This window comes from Labrus bergylta, chromosome 15 (assembly GCF_963930695.1).
Source record: "Labrus bergylta chromosome 15, fLabBer1.1, whole genome shotgun sequence".
NCBI lineage: Eukaryota > Metazoa > Chordata > Actinopteri > Labriformes > Labridae > Labrus > Labrus bergylta.
This window is the reverse complement of record NC_089209.1, coordinates 27,426,073-27,441,630: the sequence shown is the minus strand read 5'-3', so window position 1 is coordinate 27,441,630 and position 15,558 is coordinate 27,426,073. Positions and strand designations below refer to the sequence as shown.

The 15,558-nt window shown below is 40.1% G+C and overlaps 1 protein-coding gene across 1 annotated transcript; it reads right to left on the bottom strand.

Annotated features, from left to right (window-relative positions):
* Positions 1–1,789: 1,789 nt before the first annotated feature.
* LOC136182719 (gastrula zinc finger protein XlCGF57.1-like) lies at positions 1,790–14,979 on the bottom strand. The gene is made up of 2 exons (XM_065963791.1): positions 14,638–14,979; positions 1,790–3,403 (listed from the first exon to the last, which is right to left on the bottom strand). The coding sequence occupies exons 1-2, from the start codon at positions 14,801–14,803 to the stop codon at positions 2,172–2,174; spliced, it is 1,398 nt and encodes a 465-aa protein (XP_065819863.1). The 5' UTR covers positions 14,804–14,979; the 3' UTR covers positions 1,790–2,171.
* Positions 14,980–15,558: the final 579 nt, after the last annotated feature.

Genomic DNA, 15,558 nt, shown 5'->3' with positions numbered 1-15,558 from the left:
ATGACATCTACAGGTTTTGTCATTCAGTATTTGATCAAAGGCTGCAGCAGTTTTGTGCCCAGTGGCCTCTGCCCTCTTAATTAATCCTGTGCATGTTCAGGTGTCATTGAGATTTTCTTTATTTTGTATTCTGACTGCAGGATTCTTATTAAGGGTTAAAGGTTTTCAGTGAAATCAACCTGGACCTGATCTGACTGTGGTCACTCTGCATCAGGATCTGCTGAACTCCTTTTCTTTAGAGACTTTAGACTAGACCAGGGATGTCAAAGTTCTATTGGGTCGGGGGCCGGATTTGTTAAAATGAGACCTCAAGTGGGCTGGACTAATTTTGCCAACATCACTATAACTCAACACATGGATATATAGGCTAATGTATGATTGTATAGAAAACATTAACATTAAGCAGAGGGGTTAACTGTAAAACTGCATGTTGGCACATGGAAATATTTAAATGTACCACATTACAGAAGAAAATATCAATAATTATGTTTTGTTTGAGATTATTATATTATATTTAAATATTGCTGTTCAAGGTTATAGAAACTTTGACACAGGTTATTCTACCTGCCCTGGGATCAGTGCATTAGAGAGAGAGAGAGAGAGAGAGAGAGAGAGAGAGAGAGAGAGACTGCACTGCAGTCTGATCAGCTCCATGTGGAGTGCACGTTTTTCAACTAAGTAAACTCAGTTAAACGACATTTCATGAGTCTGGCAGTCCGTTCTTCTACGTGTCCGCACTATCGTAATCAAACTCTGTCACTGACTTTTTATGCGCCATGAATCTGTGCCATCTCCGTGCGCAATTCAAGTAAGCGTTTAGCGCTGCTCCGCGGTTAAACCAGCGGACCTCTATATGATCGGGCAGCCTGTGAGTGATATTGTTTTTGTATAAGAATGAAATGTTCAGTAATAGTTATAGTTTTACAGTCTGATGAAAGCTGGTGATAAAGTCGCAACAACAGGCTACTGCATTTAGAAGTGATGTTGCGCTGAAACTTTTAGGTGATCAACACAACACGTTCACTGGGTGACCTAAAAATAAACCATCTGTCATTAAATCTGTTAATATTCTTTTTATTTTTACAATAACCAGAGGTAAAACTAGTCGGGAGATGCATGAGGCTCAACGCCAGTGTCCACAACCTACACTTAGTCTGGATGTGTGGAGACTGTCTGGGCCATTACGCATGGCGGAGATGATTGTTTTTTTATTTCCACGAGCTGCTCTTTGTGGCTCACTCCATAGGAAGCTTTGTTATTATCAGCCAAAACTTTTGTTTTACATCAGTCAAGACAGGAGAAACTGGTAAGAAGTGTGGACAGAACTGAAGACCGTCATGATGTGCGCGCAGTGCAGCTGTGTGCCTGTCGTTAAGTCCCGTAGCTTTGACAAAATTCTGGCAACTTGTGAGCAAATAAAACTAAAGAAATATTGCTCCTTCGATCTCTCTTGAAATTGCATTATGTGTCACCTCTCTCAGGTGTGATGTATTACCAGCGTAATGCAGGAGCAGCTCGTGATACTCCCTGCTGAGAAGACAGTTCAAAGTGCCCCATTTAATTAATATTCGTATCATGATATCAACCTTTATGTTGCTCATTTTACATAGGTTTTAATTCAATTTGGGGAAAATACGTATTACGAATATTTAATTTATAAAAAAAATCTCAAAATATTTTTCAATACATTTCCTCCTTCTTCCCAAAACGTCTCGCGGGCCGGATGAAACCTGCTGTCTGACATCCCTGCTTTAGGCACTCCACACAAAATAACACAAGTAGATGAAAGTCTTTCTCATTCTACATCAGATTATTTATTACAAGGTTACACATGAGCTGTCTGAAGAACTTGTGCTACCCAACACAGAGGCCTCCAAGGAAACAGAGTGACAGAAAGAAGATATCAGGAGAGAAGAAGGATCCTTACACTGTAACTGTTTCATATAAACCCTTTACATTCAAACGTCATAGCTGCTCCCAACTTACTGGTTCATATGTCAGCAACAAAACATCAATGTCAAAAAGGTAGAGACAGATTTCTGTCAATAGAATTGTCTTATATCCCTTTATAACAGCAGTTGTACATCTGTTAGTCAATACATACTTATGAATACACATTAGTGATGTTGTTAACTTGGATTCCTTTGGATCACTTTCACCATTCTACAGGATTAGTATTTCTCTCCAGTGTGAATCATCATGTGTGTGGTCAGATGCCATTTTTGCTTAAATCTTTTACCACACTCAGCGCAGCTGAAGAGTTTCTCTCCTGTGTGAACTAACATGTGTTTGGTCACAAGATCTTTTCGGTTAAATCTTTTACCACACTCAGAGCAGCTGAAGGGTTTCTCTCCTGTATGACCTAACATGTGTCTGGTCATAACCTTCTTTCGGTTAAATCTTTTACCGCACTCAAGGCAGCTGAAGGGTTTCTCCCCTCTATGATTTGCCATGTGATATGTCAAACTAGACTTATGAGTAAATGTTTTCTCACATTGAGAGCAGCTGAATGGTTTCTCTCCTGTATGACCTAACATGTGTGTGGCCAGAGTTCCTCTTTGGGTAAAACTTTTACTGCAAACAGAGCAACTGAATGGTTTCTCTCCTGTATGCCCTAACATGTGTGTGGCAAGATGTCCTCTTTGGGTAAAACCTTTACCACACTCAGTGCAGCTGAAGGGTTTCTCCCCTCTGTGATTTGCCATGTGATTTGTCAGACTGGCCTTATGGGTAAATCTTTTCTCACACTGAGAGCAGCTGTAGCGTTTCTCTTCAGTGTGAACCATCATATGAGTGGTCAGACTTCCCTTAGTACTTAATCTTTTATCACACAAACAGCAGCTGAAGGGTTTCTCTCCTGTATGAACCAACATGTGTTTGGTCATTGACCCTTTGTGGTTAAATCTTTTACCGCACTCCGAGCACCTATGCAGTCTCTTACCAGTCTTTAGTTTCTTATTTTTCAAGTTTAATTCTGACAGATCTTCTCTTGTCTCTTGCCAATCATCACTGTCATCAGTCTCAGGTTCATAAGAGTCTTCTATCTTGACCTCAGTCTCTGGTTGTAAATGTCTCTCTAGATCTGAGTCTCTCTCTGGTTCTGCTCCTCCACAGTCCTCTCCATCAATTCCTGTTTCCATCTGTTCAGTTTGTCTCTGATGAAGCTGTGAGGACTGAGGTTTCTCTTCATCATCTTCACTCTTCACAGAGACAGGAGTGAAGGGGAACTTGGTGGTATCAGCCTCCTCCAGTCCTTGAAGCTGTTCTTCCTCCTGACTGATCCACAGTTCCTCATGTTCTTCTTTAATGTGTTGGGGCTTGGTGTCCTCCTGGTCCAGAATGTGGCTCCACTCCTGCTGCTCAGGTGGAAGCTCTTCTTTACTCACCAACAGCTGCTGGACATCTGCAGGACACAGTAAACAAACATTAACGGTACTTAGACTGATTTTTTAATATTAATAAGGGCTGTCAAATGATTTAATTTTTAATCACTGAAAATCAATAGTTCATTGGAATTGATCACATTTTAATCATGTTTGGATTTCACTTATTTTGCATTTTAAAAGATTTGTAATGCTTTTATTTTGTAATTTTGTCTTAAGCTTAGGTTACTCTACTTCCTTTTTGGATACAAACCTACCTTTATTTTGAAAGAAAATAAGGAACATGTGGTAGACTGAAGATACTATATTAACTTAACCACGGAAAAAAGGAAATTGTTAAAAAAAAGTAAAAGTAAATGAAACCAGCCGAAGAGGTTGTGTAAAAAAAAGTGAGGGCGCCGGTAGCCTAAGGCTGTGAGGACTGAGGTTTCTCCTCATCATCATTAAGTCCTGGAGAGCGGGCAGCCCGGGTTCAAATCCGACCTGTGGCTCCTTTCCCACAAGTCATTCCATCACTGCAGCTACTGTCATTAAAAAACATTCATTCATTTCAGACTTAATCTCACTGTGATTAATGAATTAACGTTTACAGCCCTACTTTTAATATTTTAATTGACATGCTCAAGAACAGCATGATAAGTTAATGCTACAGCTATATCCTGTCCTGTGTACTTGTTGCTATGGATGATGTCATTTTAATTCTGTTGAAGAAAATGAATGGATTATCTGTTACGATAGTTGGGAGAGAGATTGCTGTTGGGCGAGCTGAGCTACAGTGAAGCTGGCACACTGCGCTGTCAATGAGGTTGAAACAGTGTGCTTTCAAATTAATTCAGAGACTATCAGCCCCACATGAACCTCCTGACCTTTCTACCTTAGTTCCTAGGATTTTTCTATCTCAATTTGAAATGCTTCTACGGCTATGAAATGAGTAGTAACTCTCTCAGCAAAAGCAGTGTCAGTCACAGTGGATGAGATCAATGAAGGAAAGATGGACATCCTTCACAAGTCAAGTTGACTTCCTGTCTTTAACTTGTTGTCCCCTCTGTCAACAGAACCCTCTGACCCGCATAGATCCATCTGATGTTGAGTTAAGTAACATGACGTGCTGCAAGTTTAACAAGCCAGGACAGATCGGGACTGATCCAGATTATTTGACTCGGGCCCTGAATTATGCAGAGGGTGGCCTGAAGTTTGTGTCGCAAAGATACAAATGACAAGCCAGAGGTAGAAAGAGAACTCAAATACTCTACTCAGGTCAAAGTACTGTTACTTTGAGGACATTTGACTTAGGGAAGTATGATGTGTTGTTTCTTTCATTTTTGATTTAGGCCGGGGCTGTACGTTCACTTTTTGTGCTCATAGTGCTGCTGCTGCTACAAAGGTTGATTGTTTTGTAACAAGACTATAACTTGTGGCATAATATATAAAATGTATTTTCAAACTCTAAAGCCAACTACAAGTATCCCCTTCCGGGCGCTGAGTCGGCAGCCTATTGCAGCAGCTACAACTCACTTTTTCCGTATGTGGTTTATTTTCTAACTTTTATAGAGTCATTTTGTACTGTTTAATTGTTTTAATTTAACTGTGTTGATTGTTTTGCACTGCTGCAGCGTTTTAGTTGCGTTATTACATGTTCCTTACGGGAGTTTTTTTTAACTGTTGGAATGACGTACACTCGTGAGGAACTATTGAGCTACAGGCATGGAGCAGCATCCCTGAGGAGTTATGGAGAGGTGATCCCGGGACTACAAACCCAGCATCCCATTTTGCCCAACTATATTTAGGTGTCCTGTTAAAAGGAAGAATATGTGATTTTTCACACTTAAATGTAGCAGAAATCAAATATATCCTCTGAAAATAACTCTGAGTCATGACTGTCTACAATGGGTGTAACACCCGAGTCCCACTGTCTGTGATGTTGTCTGAGCCGTAGCTACAGCGTGTTTACATGACAGGACGGCCGGCTCCGCCCCTTGAGTATAAAAGTTGTTTAATTGAGGGACTAGAGAAAAGAAGAATAACATACTGTACTCACTGATTATTTGAATGTCACGTAAGCGTTTCTAGATCACGGTCATTTAGTATAAATTTACATGAAGTGTGAAGATACAAGCATAATAAAGAGCGTTAGCATTAGCATGCTAACACAACAATGCAGCTCGAGTTGTTTTGGTTTCATGCAGGTGCTCAAGGGAGACATCTACTGGATCAAAAAAAAAAAAAAATCGGATATTCTTCCTTTAAGGGCCAACCTTCAATTTCTTAAATTCCCGGTTTATTCCCGTTTATTCCCATGGAAAGATTCTAACTTGGAAATTTCCCAGAACTTTGCAACCCTAGCGGGGGCTTTAATCTTGTCTCTCTCTCCTCTATCCTGACCAACTTAAAACAGTATGTGGACTGTGCTACAAGAGAGAAAAAAACACTGGACCTCCTGTATGCCAACATGAAGGGAGCATACAGATCCTCTTCTCTCCCCCCTCTGGGGGGGGATCAGACCACAACCTGATCCACCTTGAGACCACCTACAGGCCCCTGGTGAAGCAGCAGGTGGCCAGCACAAGGACTTTGAAGGTTTGGTCTAAGAACACAGAGGAGGCCCTGCAGGAGTGCTTCAAAGTCACAGACTGGGAACTGTTTATGGAGATGACATTGAAGGTCTCTCTCGTATTACAGGAAGACACCATTCGTCTCTACCAAAAAGGTTCACTGCTTCTCAAACAACTAACCATGGATCAATAAGGACATTAAAGCTCTCCTCAACAGAAAGAAGAGGGCCTTCATGACTAGGGATCATGAGGAGTTCAGGGCTGTCCAAAAGGAGTTAAAGAAGAAGCTGAGAGAGGCCAAGAACAACTACAAGGAGAAGACAGAGGACAAGATGGGACAGAACAACTCAAAGGAGGTGTGGAACGACATGAAGCAGATGACGGGCTGCAGCATGAACCCAGAATTCAAGGAGACCCAGTATCTGCTGCTGAGTTGAACCTATTTTTCAACAGGTTTGACACAACCCCCTCCCCAGTGAGCTCAAATAGTGGGTCTAGGTCTCCCCCCTAGTTGAAAACAACTATGCTTTTTCCCTGAATGTGATCAGATATGTTGGTAGCTATGACACACCAAATGTTTTCATAATGTTGTTTACAGTTAACGTTAAAGATAATGCTTGCATTTGTAGTAGCATTTTTTTTTTCAAAAACTGTTTGAGTGGAAGTTCAATAGACCTCCTTTTTGTTTCTGCGTTTACTTGAAAGTTGGACCCTGTTCCCACTGAGCTGTTAATAAGTGCATAATAAAGTATTTATTAACCTTTATAAAGGCATTAATATAACCTAATAAACTCTTATTAATGTCAATAAACATCTTGTGAATGTTGATAAGTGGTCTATAAATACGTTTCTGTGTTAATTAATATCTTACAAGCCAATAATAAATTAATTTATAGCTTATTTAACACTCATGAAGTCTTATTAATGTTAATAAACATCTTATTAATGTCTATGACGGTATATAAAGTGTTAGTAAGTTTCTAATAAGAGCCTATCAGTGTCTTATAAGACATAATAAATGTGTTAATTATGCCTATATTAACACTTAGTCTTGTGTTAATAAGAATCTAATAAGGTCTTATAAGTGACTTACCCGTTATTAATGCTTATTACAAGCACCTTAATATAAAGTGTTACCGAATTATTTAGCATCCATTTTCTGTATATTTCATCATATATTGTATTTAATTACATTACACTATATTATGTTGTATAACTGCACTCTTCATTTCAGTGATTAAACACTGTCTCTCTTCACAGCTGCTACATAACATGCTGTTATCAATCAGACCAAGTCACTTTATCTTAACATTCTCTGCACATAATGTCTTAATGCCCTGTATAGTTAACTTCATTTATATTGTACTTGTATATTTTTATACATATTTATCTTATCTAATGTGTTTACATTTTTTATTTTGTATGAACCTCTTCTACTTTAATGTGTGCTTCCCCAACGCCTGAATTTCCCCTCTGAGGATCAATAAAGTATTATCCTATCACAAGTAGTTTGTTCAGTTGATCAATTAAACAGGTTGTGACTTGCAAAGGAAATTAAAAAAGGGATGTCAAGATTCATCGTGAGGCAGTTGAAAATCGATTCAAAGGAGTCACGGTTCACATCTGTCCTCTGAAAAATGAATCTTAATAATATGGTGAGTGTCTGTAGATCAGAGGCGGTCGGCAGATGAAGAGCAAGATTTAGAAACTGAGGACGCACCACCGTCTTTTAAATCAGAGGTGTGAAAGCATTTTGTCTTCCCCAAGACAGAAGATGAAAGAGGTGAGAAGCAGTGGCTGAAGCCCCCCTAAATAATTTGGTGTTTTTATTCTTTTCTTTTTACAAAGTGCCGACAAATTCAATATAAAGTGGCCAGAATATGAGTTTAAATAAATAATCACATAACTTGTCATTATTCACTTTAATATGATCATAAATCTGTCAGTTTCCCTTCACTTCATAGTGTAAGGTAGAGAGAGCTCTCTACGCCCTTCAGTGCGTTGTTATCCAATCCATTCCACTTGTTCATATAGAGAACGCCCACATCACTGAAAATCCAGTCCACGTTTTCCCTGCGACCTTACTTGCACTCCGTACCTGCAGCGTGTGTGTACCTTCAAGCACACAGAGCCGACTAGAACAGCATGAGGAGAAGAACGTGAATGAAGAAGAATGAATATAAGAAAGTTTTTCAAGAAAGTAAGTATTCATCACTGCTGGTAGTAACAATTAGTTAGCTCCAGCCCCCAGCTAACAGCAGAAAGTCCCATGTAATTAATGAACCAAGTGCTCCCTGTTTGACAAATAGACAAAGAAAAACCTAACTTGCACACCAGTGGCGTCATTAGGCCTATTTTAGGGGGCTGAAGCCTTAATTCAAATCATTGTGTTTCAATGTATCTTGAAGGGTCAGGCAGAAGGAGATGCTGAGGGAGAAAAAGATCAACAGGCAAGGTCAAGTCAGAGAGAGCAAGGGGATCCAGAGATGGATGAAGAGGCAGAGGAAGATCAAGTTATCACAGAGAGAGGAGAGCAAACAGACCAAGAGAGTGAAAATGATGAAGCAGCTGCAGCAACTCACTCCACTACAGGGTTTGATTTAGGTGACAAAGACACAGGGCCCAGACAGATAAAGCTGAAGAGCTACCCACAAGATAGTTTTGGTACGCAGAAGAGAGCATTTCACCACAGCTGGTTTGAAAGCAACTGGTTAGAATATTCAGTCAACCAGAATACAGCTTTCTGCTTCTCATGTAGAGTGTTTGGCAAAAACATCAAACATGATAGTTTGGTCAGTAGTGGTTGCAAGAACTGGAAGAAAGCTTTAGTCATCTTTGGCAATTATGAGATGGCACAAACACATAAGGACAATGTCGTTGCATGGAAAAGCTACCAGGCAACTAGCAAACAGGGAAACGTCCTGAAGCTATCTATGTGCATTGTTATGCTCATGAACTTAACCTGGTGGTGTGACATACTTGCAAGGCCATCCCAGAGGCTGTGTGTGTACTCCTTCTTCAGCACCTCCCTAGTGAGTCATCATAAGTTCATGGAGGCTCAGACAAGGCTTGGATTGACACCAATTGAGCTTGTGCAACTTTCAAACACTCGCTGGGCATGTCAGTTGCGATCAATCAGTGCAGTTCTTGAGACATTGTCTGCCATTTTGGAGTGCCTTTCTGCCATTGGATCCCCCATAGCTGTTGGTCTCAGAGCAAAGCTCTGTAAGTTCTCAGCAGTCTATGCACTACTGATGTTTCAGTCACTAATGTCTGTAACCGAAGGACTCCACAAGCTCCTTCAGAAAGAGACTTTAGACCTGGCAGAGGCTTTGATCTGCAAACAAGAAGTGTGTGACACACTTAAGGGCAAACACACAGATGCATTTGCACTGGAGCTGTATGAGAGAACCAAAGCCCTGTGCCACACCCACAGTATTCCTGAACCACGTGCAAAGACAAGGAATAAACAGAGGAAAATAGAGGATTTTGTGCTGGAGGCAACTGCAGGTTCACGCACTGAATTGAACAACTCAGACACTTTGAAAAGAGAGTTACTTTTCCCTTGTGTGGATAGGATGGTTGGCGAGCTTGAGCCAAGATTTTGCAGTGTAGATGCAGGGCTACTAAAAGGCATCAGGCATGCAGTCCTACATGTGAGAACTTCCTAAGTGAATCACACTTGAATGAACTTGCAAAACACTACAGCATTGACCTGAAAACAGAGGAGGTTCTGGTGGCCAGAAACTTTCTTGCCCGGAAAACAGAGGCTGGATGTTCACCCAAAGATGTGTTGTCTGTGCACAACCTCCTTGATTCAGACATGTTTCCCCTCTCTGAAGGCAACCATCCAAGTTGCCCTAACAGTGCCTGTAAGCAGCTGCTCATGTGAAAGGTCCTTTAGTGCACTGCGTCGGCTGCACTCCTGGCTGTGTGTCAAACTATGGGTCAGAAAAGACTTCACATTCTTGCAGTCATGTCAACTGAAAAAGACACGCTTCAGCATATGAGTCACAACAGAGTGATAGACCGATTTGCCACCCTTAAAAACAGACGGCATTCTTTAAAGCTTCCACCCACTAAGTAACTCGCAATTGTAGCCATGTTATTTAGAAATGGTGTACTTGGCTTACTTCTGTTGTTAATGCTGTAAACATACTGTTACTGTGCAAACCTGTGTTTGTTCTTGTACTGTATTAAAAAAACATACTGAAATAATAATAATAAATAATTTCTCAGTCTTTGTTAGCTGTTTGTGAAATTTTGTGCTCGTGCGCTACGTTCGCTCACATCCTATGCATCTCAAGGTCAAGGTTTCTTTATTCGTCTCCCTAGGGAGAAATTTGTCTAGGATGCTGGGAAATTGCTGCATGGACAATACATCGAAAACAATATAAAAACAGTATTTACAAATGTGCAAAAAACATTTAGCTTATCCGTGCTACAGTTTACCCAAGCGTCTGCTTACGTATCCATACACATACACACACACACACACACACACACACACACTCCTACAGTCACAGGCGCATGCACATGCACACTGTGCACATGCCACTCCAGACAGTTTCATACATACATGTCTACAGTTATCGGTACATTGGGGGCCTCCTGGTTTTCCGTTCATCCACTATTTTTTGCTCGTTAATGGGCTTAACTGGAAAAAGGGAGTAGTGAGTTTTTGAAGCGGTTCTGTTTGCACAGAGGAACCCTGTACCTTTTCCCTGAGTTCAGCAAAACATATTGGGGGCTAAGCCTCCCCTGTCCTTAAAACCTAGTGACGCCCCTGGTGAGAAGATAACAGACGAGACAAAAACTGTGTGCAGATATTAAAAGAAGACAGAAAACTACACTAATAGAACAAGTTGTGCTATTTGTGTAGTTCCCTGTCTAGGGGTGCAAACGAGTACTCATTCATTAAATAATAATCAGTAACAAAAAAATTGTAATCGATAATGGTTTTGTAGTCCACATTTTTGTAAATGTTTCTTGTTACATTGTGGCTTCTAGGATAGGCCTAATTCAAAACAGAAAAAAGGAGCCAACAGAAATAAGACTTAAGGTGCACGAGTGCAAAAAGAAAATAGATGACAAACAAAGCACTGGTCTATCTTTCAGACACTTTCATAATACCATTGTTAGTACGTATTTTCATAGATTCATTCATCTTGATAATTTTGTGGACATATCTTTAAATTGTGTCGACCATCTCACAGTAATTCTACTTTTGGATGTCTGAAGCTGTAACCTTATATGGTGAAACATGTAAATTGTAGCAGATCTATGTTTGGATAGGAGCCAACCTTATGTTGTCAACAACTGTTTGCTAGACAGAGAGTCTACATCTGATACGTATACAAATCAGTGTCATGTCATCTTTATTGTTTTATAGTGATGTACCCAAATGGAAAGGAATTTGTGGGCTGTACCTTCTAGCAGAATATAAGCCACACTGTGTGTTGAAGACTTGGCCATTTTGCCATTTTGCCCATGATGGCCACTTTGCCAATGATTGTCAAGGATTGTGAGATCTTGGTCAGCATGGGTCAGCGATGGTCTGCACTTTGTCAGCCATGTGTGTTGTGTTTCTGTGTTGTCTGACCATGGCTGAATAAATCTAAGATGATCCACAGTCTGTTTCACGTTTTCATAATTGTCCATCTACTACAGAAATAACCCCCACCTAACAACCATGAAACACTTTAAACGGGCTGCTGTGGCTCAGTTGGTAGAGTCGTTGTTCCCGTCGTCGTTCCCAGCTGGGCAACATGTCCGATGTGTCCTTGGGCAAGACACTTAACCCTGAATTGCTCCCCCTGCTTCGGTGGTGGTGTATGAATGAGATTAGTTACTTCTGATGGATAATACTACATAGCGATCACTACATCAGGGTGTGAATGTGTAGGTGTGACCTGCAGTGTAAAAGCGATTTGAGTAGTCGGAAGACTAGAAAAGTGCTTTATAAGCTCAAGTCCATTTACCATTTACCACACAGACTATGAACATAACAGCAGCTGCAGTAACGTTTTCCTGGCACTTCACTTTTCGTTATTTTCCCCCGTGGCACTCTGATTCTCCTGACTTTCCCCTGCACCACATCCTGCCTTTATAACCTCGGCCATATTCATCAAAACACCGGTTGATCGCCCACACAAACATTTTTTTTACACAATGGAATATTTTCGTACCTATAGAATACAAAACGGATGCAAATGTTTCAATAACAATAGGACTACTATTTATTATTCTTTGAAACATTCTAGCCATAATTAATCATTTTTACAGACACTCCATTATTATGTGGCCTGTCAGAGTATCAAACGCTCTTGTTTCTCAAGATGTTCAATACCAGGACAACGAGACGTGCGGTCAGGAGCTGCCTCACCTGTCATCATCAAAAGTAAAAAAATAAATAATGACTAAATAAAATAAATATATATATTTTTTTACTGATCTGTGTTTTCAATGCAATTTCTGTAGATTCCAAAAAATCATTTTCATCATAAAAATCGCTGAATTCGCATATATCTGGTCGGCTCCGCCAGAGACATGCGAGGTGAGGCAGCGACGAGTTGAGCCTCATCTCAGATTGTTCAATCCCTCACAAACTGGGTCGAGTGGATGTCTTTTTCTTTCTTACAGTTTGTCACCAATGTAATGTTTGTAGACACTTTAATTATACGCCCTCACTTTCCATAGAATAATTCATGTATTTCATGTGTGTTTATAACATATTTAGTCTAATTTGACATAAAACTGCACTGAAAAAGCATGAGGTAAGCCAGTACCTCTGCTCACCTGAAGGGGGCGTGCGTCAGGTTGCGTGAGGCTCATAAGGCCAAGAGTTTATGCTTGGTTTGATGTTGATCCTCTACTATGCAGAATTTTTATTTGAAAGTGATAAATAATGGAATACTTTTAAAACTAAAAGAAGATAATGAGGACTTTTACAACAAAGTCACAGATATTTTAGTCCAGAAGGCTAGGTGAATGGACTTCATTTACACCGCAGTAAGTGTCTACTTTTATTTTTATTTAATGAGTATGAATTGTAATGGAAAAACATTTGAGGCGCTATAAATGTAACATTCTTCCCTGGCTAAATATGCACCTTACTTCTGTGTGTGTGTGTGTGTGTGTGTGTGTGTGTGTGTGTGTGTGTGTGTGTGTGTGTGTGTGTAAATAATGCTGATATGAGATATGAAACACAACCAGAATGTGCAAGCTGCCAGTTTAATGTTGAATTTAAGCTACTCTATAAATGGGTTCATATATTTGTAAATCTGACTCTGAAAAAGTCAGTGCCTCACCAGCCACGAACCTCACCGTCACTGCAACGAGGGCAGCACGCAAGATCTCCAAGAACTTTCACTTTGCGATTACCGCTTTGCCCCGCCAAACCAAAGACGATTGATCATCCAGGACAGAGCAGCATAACTAGATGTTTTCCTAACTACAAAATGGAACAACCTCATAGGGAGACAGCGCTCATAGCGGACAGACGAGCAAGATTGAGCGAGTGTGTGATTACGCACAGAGGAGAAAGATGAAACAGTTCACCTGTTCTATTGTAACTTCATTTACCAGAGTAAAGTGTGCTCTACACTGCAGACTGGAGTCTTTGTTAACAGAATGTTGCTGTCAAAACAGCTTCAACGTGCGATGAGTGTGCATTGATGTCTGCACGTCCGCTCGCCACACTCACTGCTCTAATTATAATACAGTGTTAAAACGGTCATAACACGTCTGTGTGAAGTTTTATTTGAGGTTTGCTGTCTGTTGATGTAAGAACGTTGAACGTTAATACAAAGTAGGCCTATTACTAACAATTATTAAAATCCCGAAAATTCAAATGAATCAATAGATACAGTCGGCATCGCGTCATAGCTGGGGGCGGGGCCTCCCGTGGGGGAAAAGAATCACAGAAAGAAAATAACTACAAAACGATTACTCGAGTACTCGCTTTAACAATGGGAAGAGTAATCGATTAGAGAAAATTTTGCATTTCTGCATCCTTAAGCACAACCAACATGGTGCAGCATTTAATCCACACCTAAGAAATATTAAATAATGCTACTTGAACTTATATTGTTCACTGAAATATTTAAAGTCTGTATGAGACGTTTTTCTAAGAGAAGAGTCTTAACTGCAGACTCCATGAGCATTTTTCTTTGCACTAATTCACTCTCCTGTTCATCTCAACTTAACTGAATAAATTAGAGATTGAGTAATGAGTTATATAATATTCATTAAATGTATTCATGTTCATATAAATACATGACTAAAACGTTTCAAATGGAGGTTACTTTACGGTTTTATATTGAAGTATTTTGCATGAATTCCCGTAAAAAAGTTTAAATAAATGAACCGCTAAACCGGAAGTACAGGTTTTATTTTGAAATTGATTGCGTTTATCTCCGGTCCTTATTGAAGTTAGAGGAGCCTCAGCCTTTACTCAGTAACGGATGTGTTTCTAAAACGTATCTTTAATAATCATATCTACTTTAAATACTAAAATAAACACAAAGATCCATTGGTGGAGTCAATAGGTCCAGACTAAAGAGTCTTTAAGTAAAGTCAATGATGTTGTTAGCCTAAGCTAGCTGCGGCTAACACTGTGCTGTGTGCGTCTATGGACTAAAGGCTCTGCTCCCTGAAACATAAGCAGGAAACACGTTTCCAGCAGTGGAAAGAAAACCTACCTGCTCTCTGCAGCTTGATTTCAGGTATTAAAATCACATCCAGCACTTTTCTTTGTCGGTGGAGCTCCTCTTCGTATCCACATGTTGTTGTCTCTGATATATCTCTGATAACCGCAGCGAGCAGCCGCCGTCTGAACAAATCTTTAAGATCCTGAAACCCGGACATCTGACACACATCCAAGAGTCACAGAAGAACTCAACACTGACGATACTCTGATAACCTACAAAGTTACAGACACACGTGTTATCTGTGAAAGAGACGGAAATAAACTCTACATCCTCTATTCTTCTATTAGTTTTCCAGCAGACTGTACACTGTAGAATGTAATGCTGCCCTCCACAGTCTAGGAGTGTGTACTTCATTCATATCTTCTGATACAGGCCAGTAGCATGTAAGAATCTAAGAGCTGCGCCCCCAACAGATTGAAAGTTTGTATAGAAAATATAGACTTAAAGGAGAAAGATGAGAGTCCCAGGTCAGATGAATAACTGACTTCTTTCATTCTTATATTTAACACAAACAAAGACAAGATGACGGACCGTTTCCTCCTTTCCACACTGACACAGACCATCAGGGTGTTTACTGATGACCTTTAAATAACTGGACATACCACAATGTCCTAACCTCAGCCTAGTTAAAAGTACATCATCCTTTCTACAAGATTTTAGCAGTAGCCTTTTCCTTTTTATTGATGGTTGCAGAGAGAAAAAATGCCTGCCCTTTCTCTCTTCATCCCATTCTCTTTGCCACTGACACTCTAACTTTTCTTTACAAACACTATAACATTCACCTTTCTCCAAAGGAACATTCATCTCAATACACTGTTTGAAGAGAGACTCCTTTGAAAGTGTGTCAGAGATTTCATTCCCCTCAATCCCTGAATGACCTGGTACCCAGAAAAACTGAATCTGACACCCCAA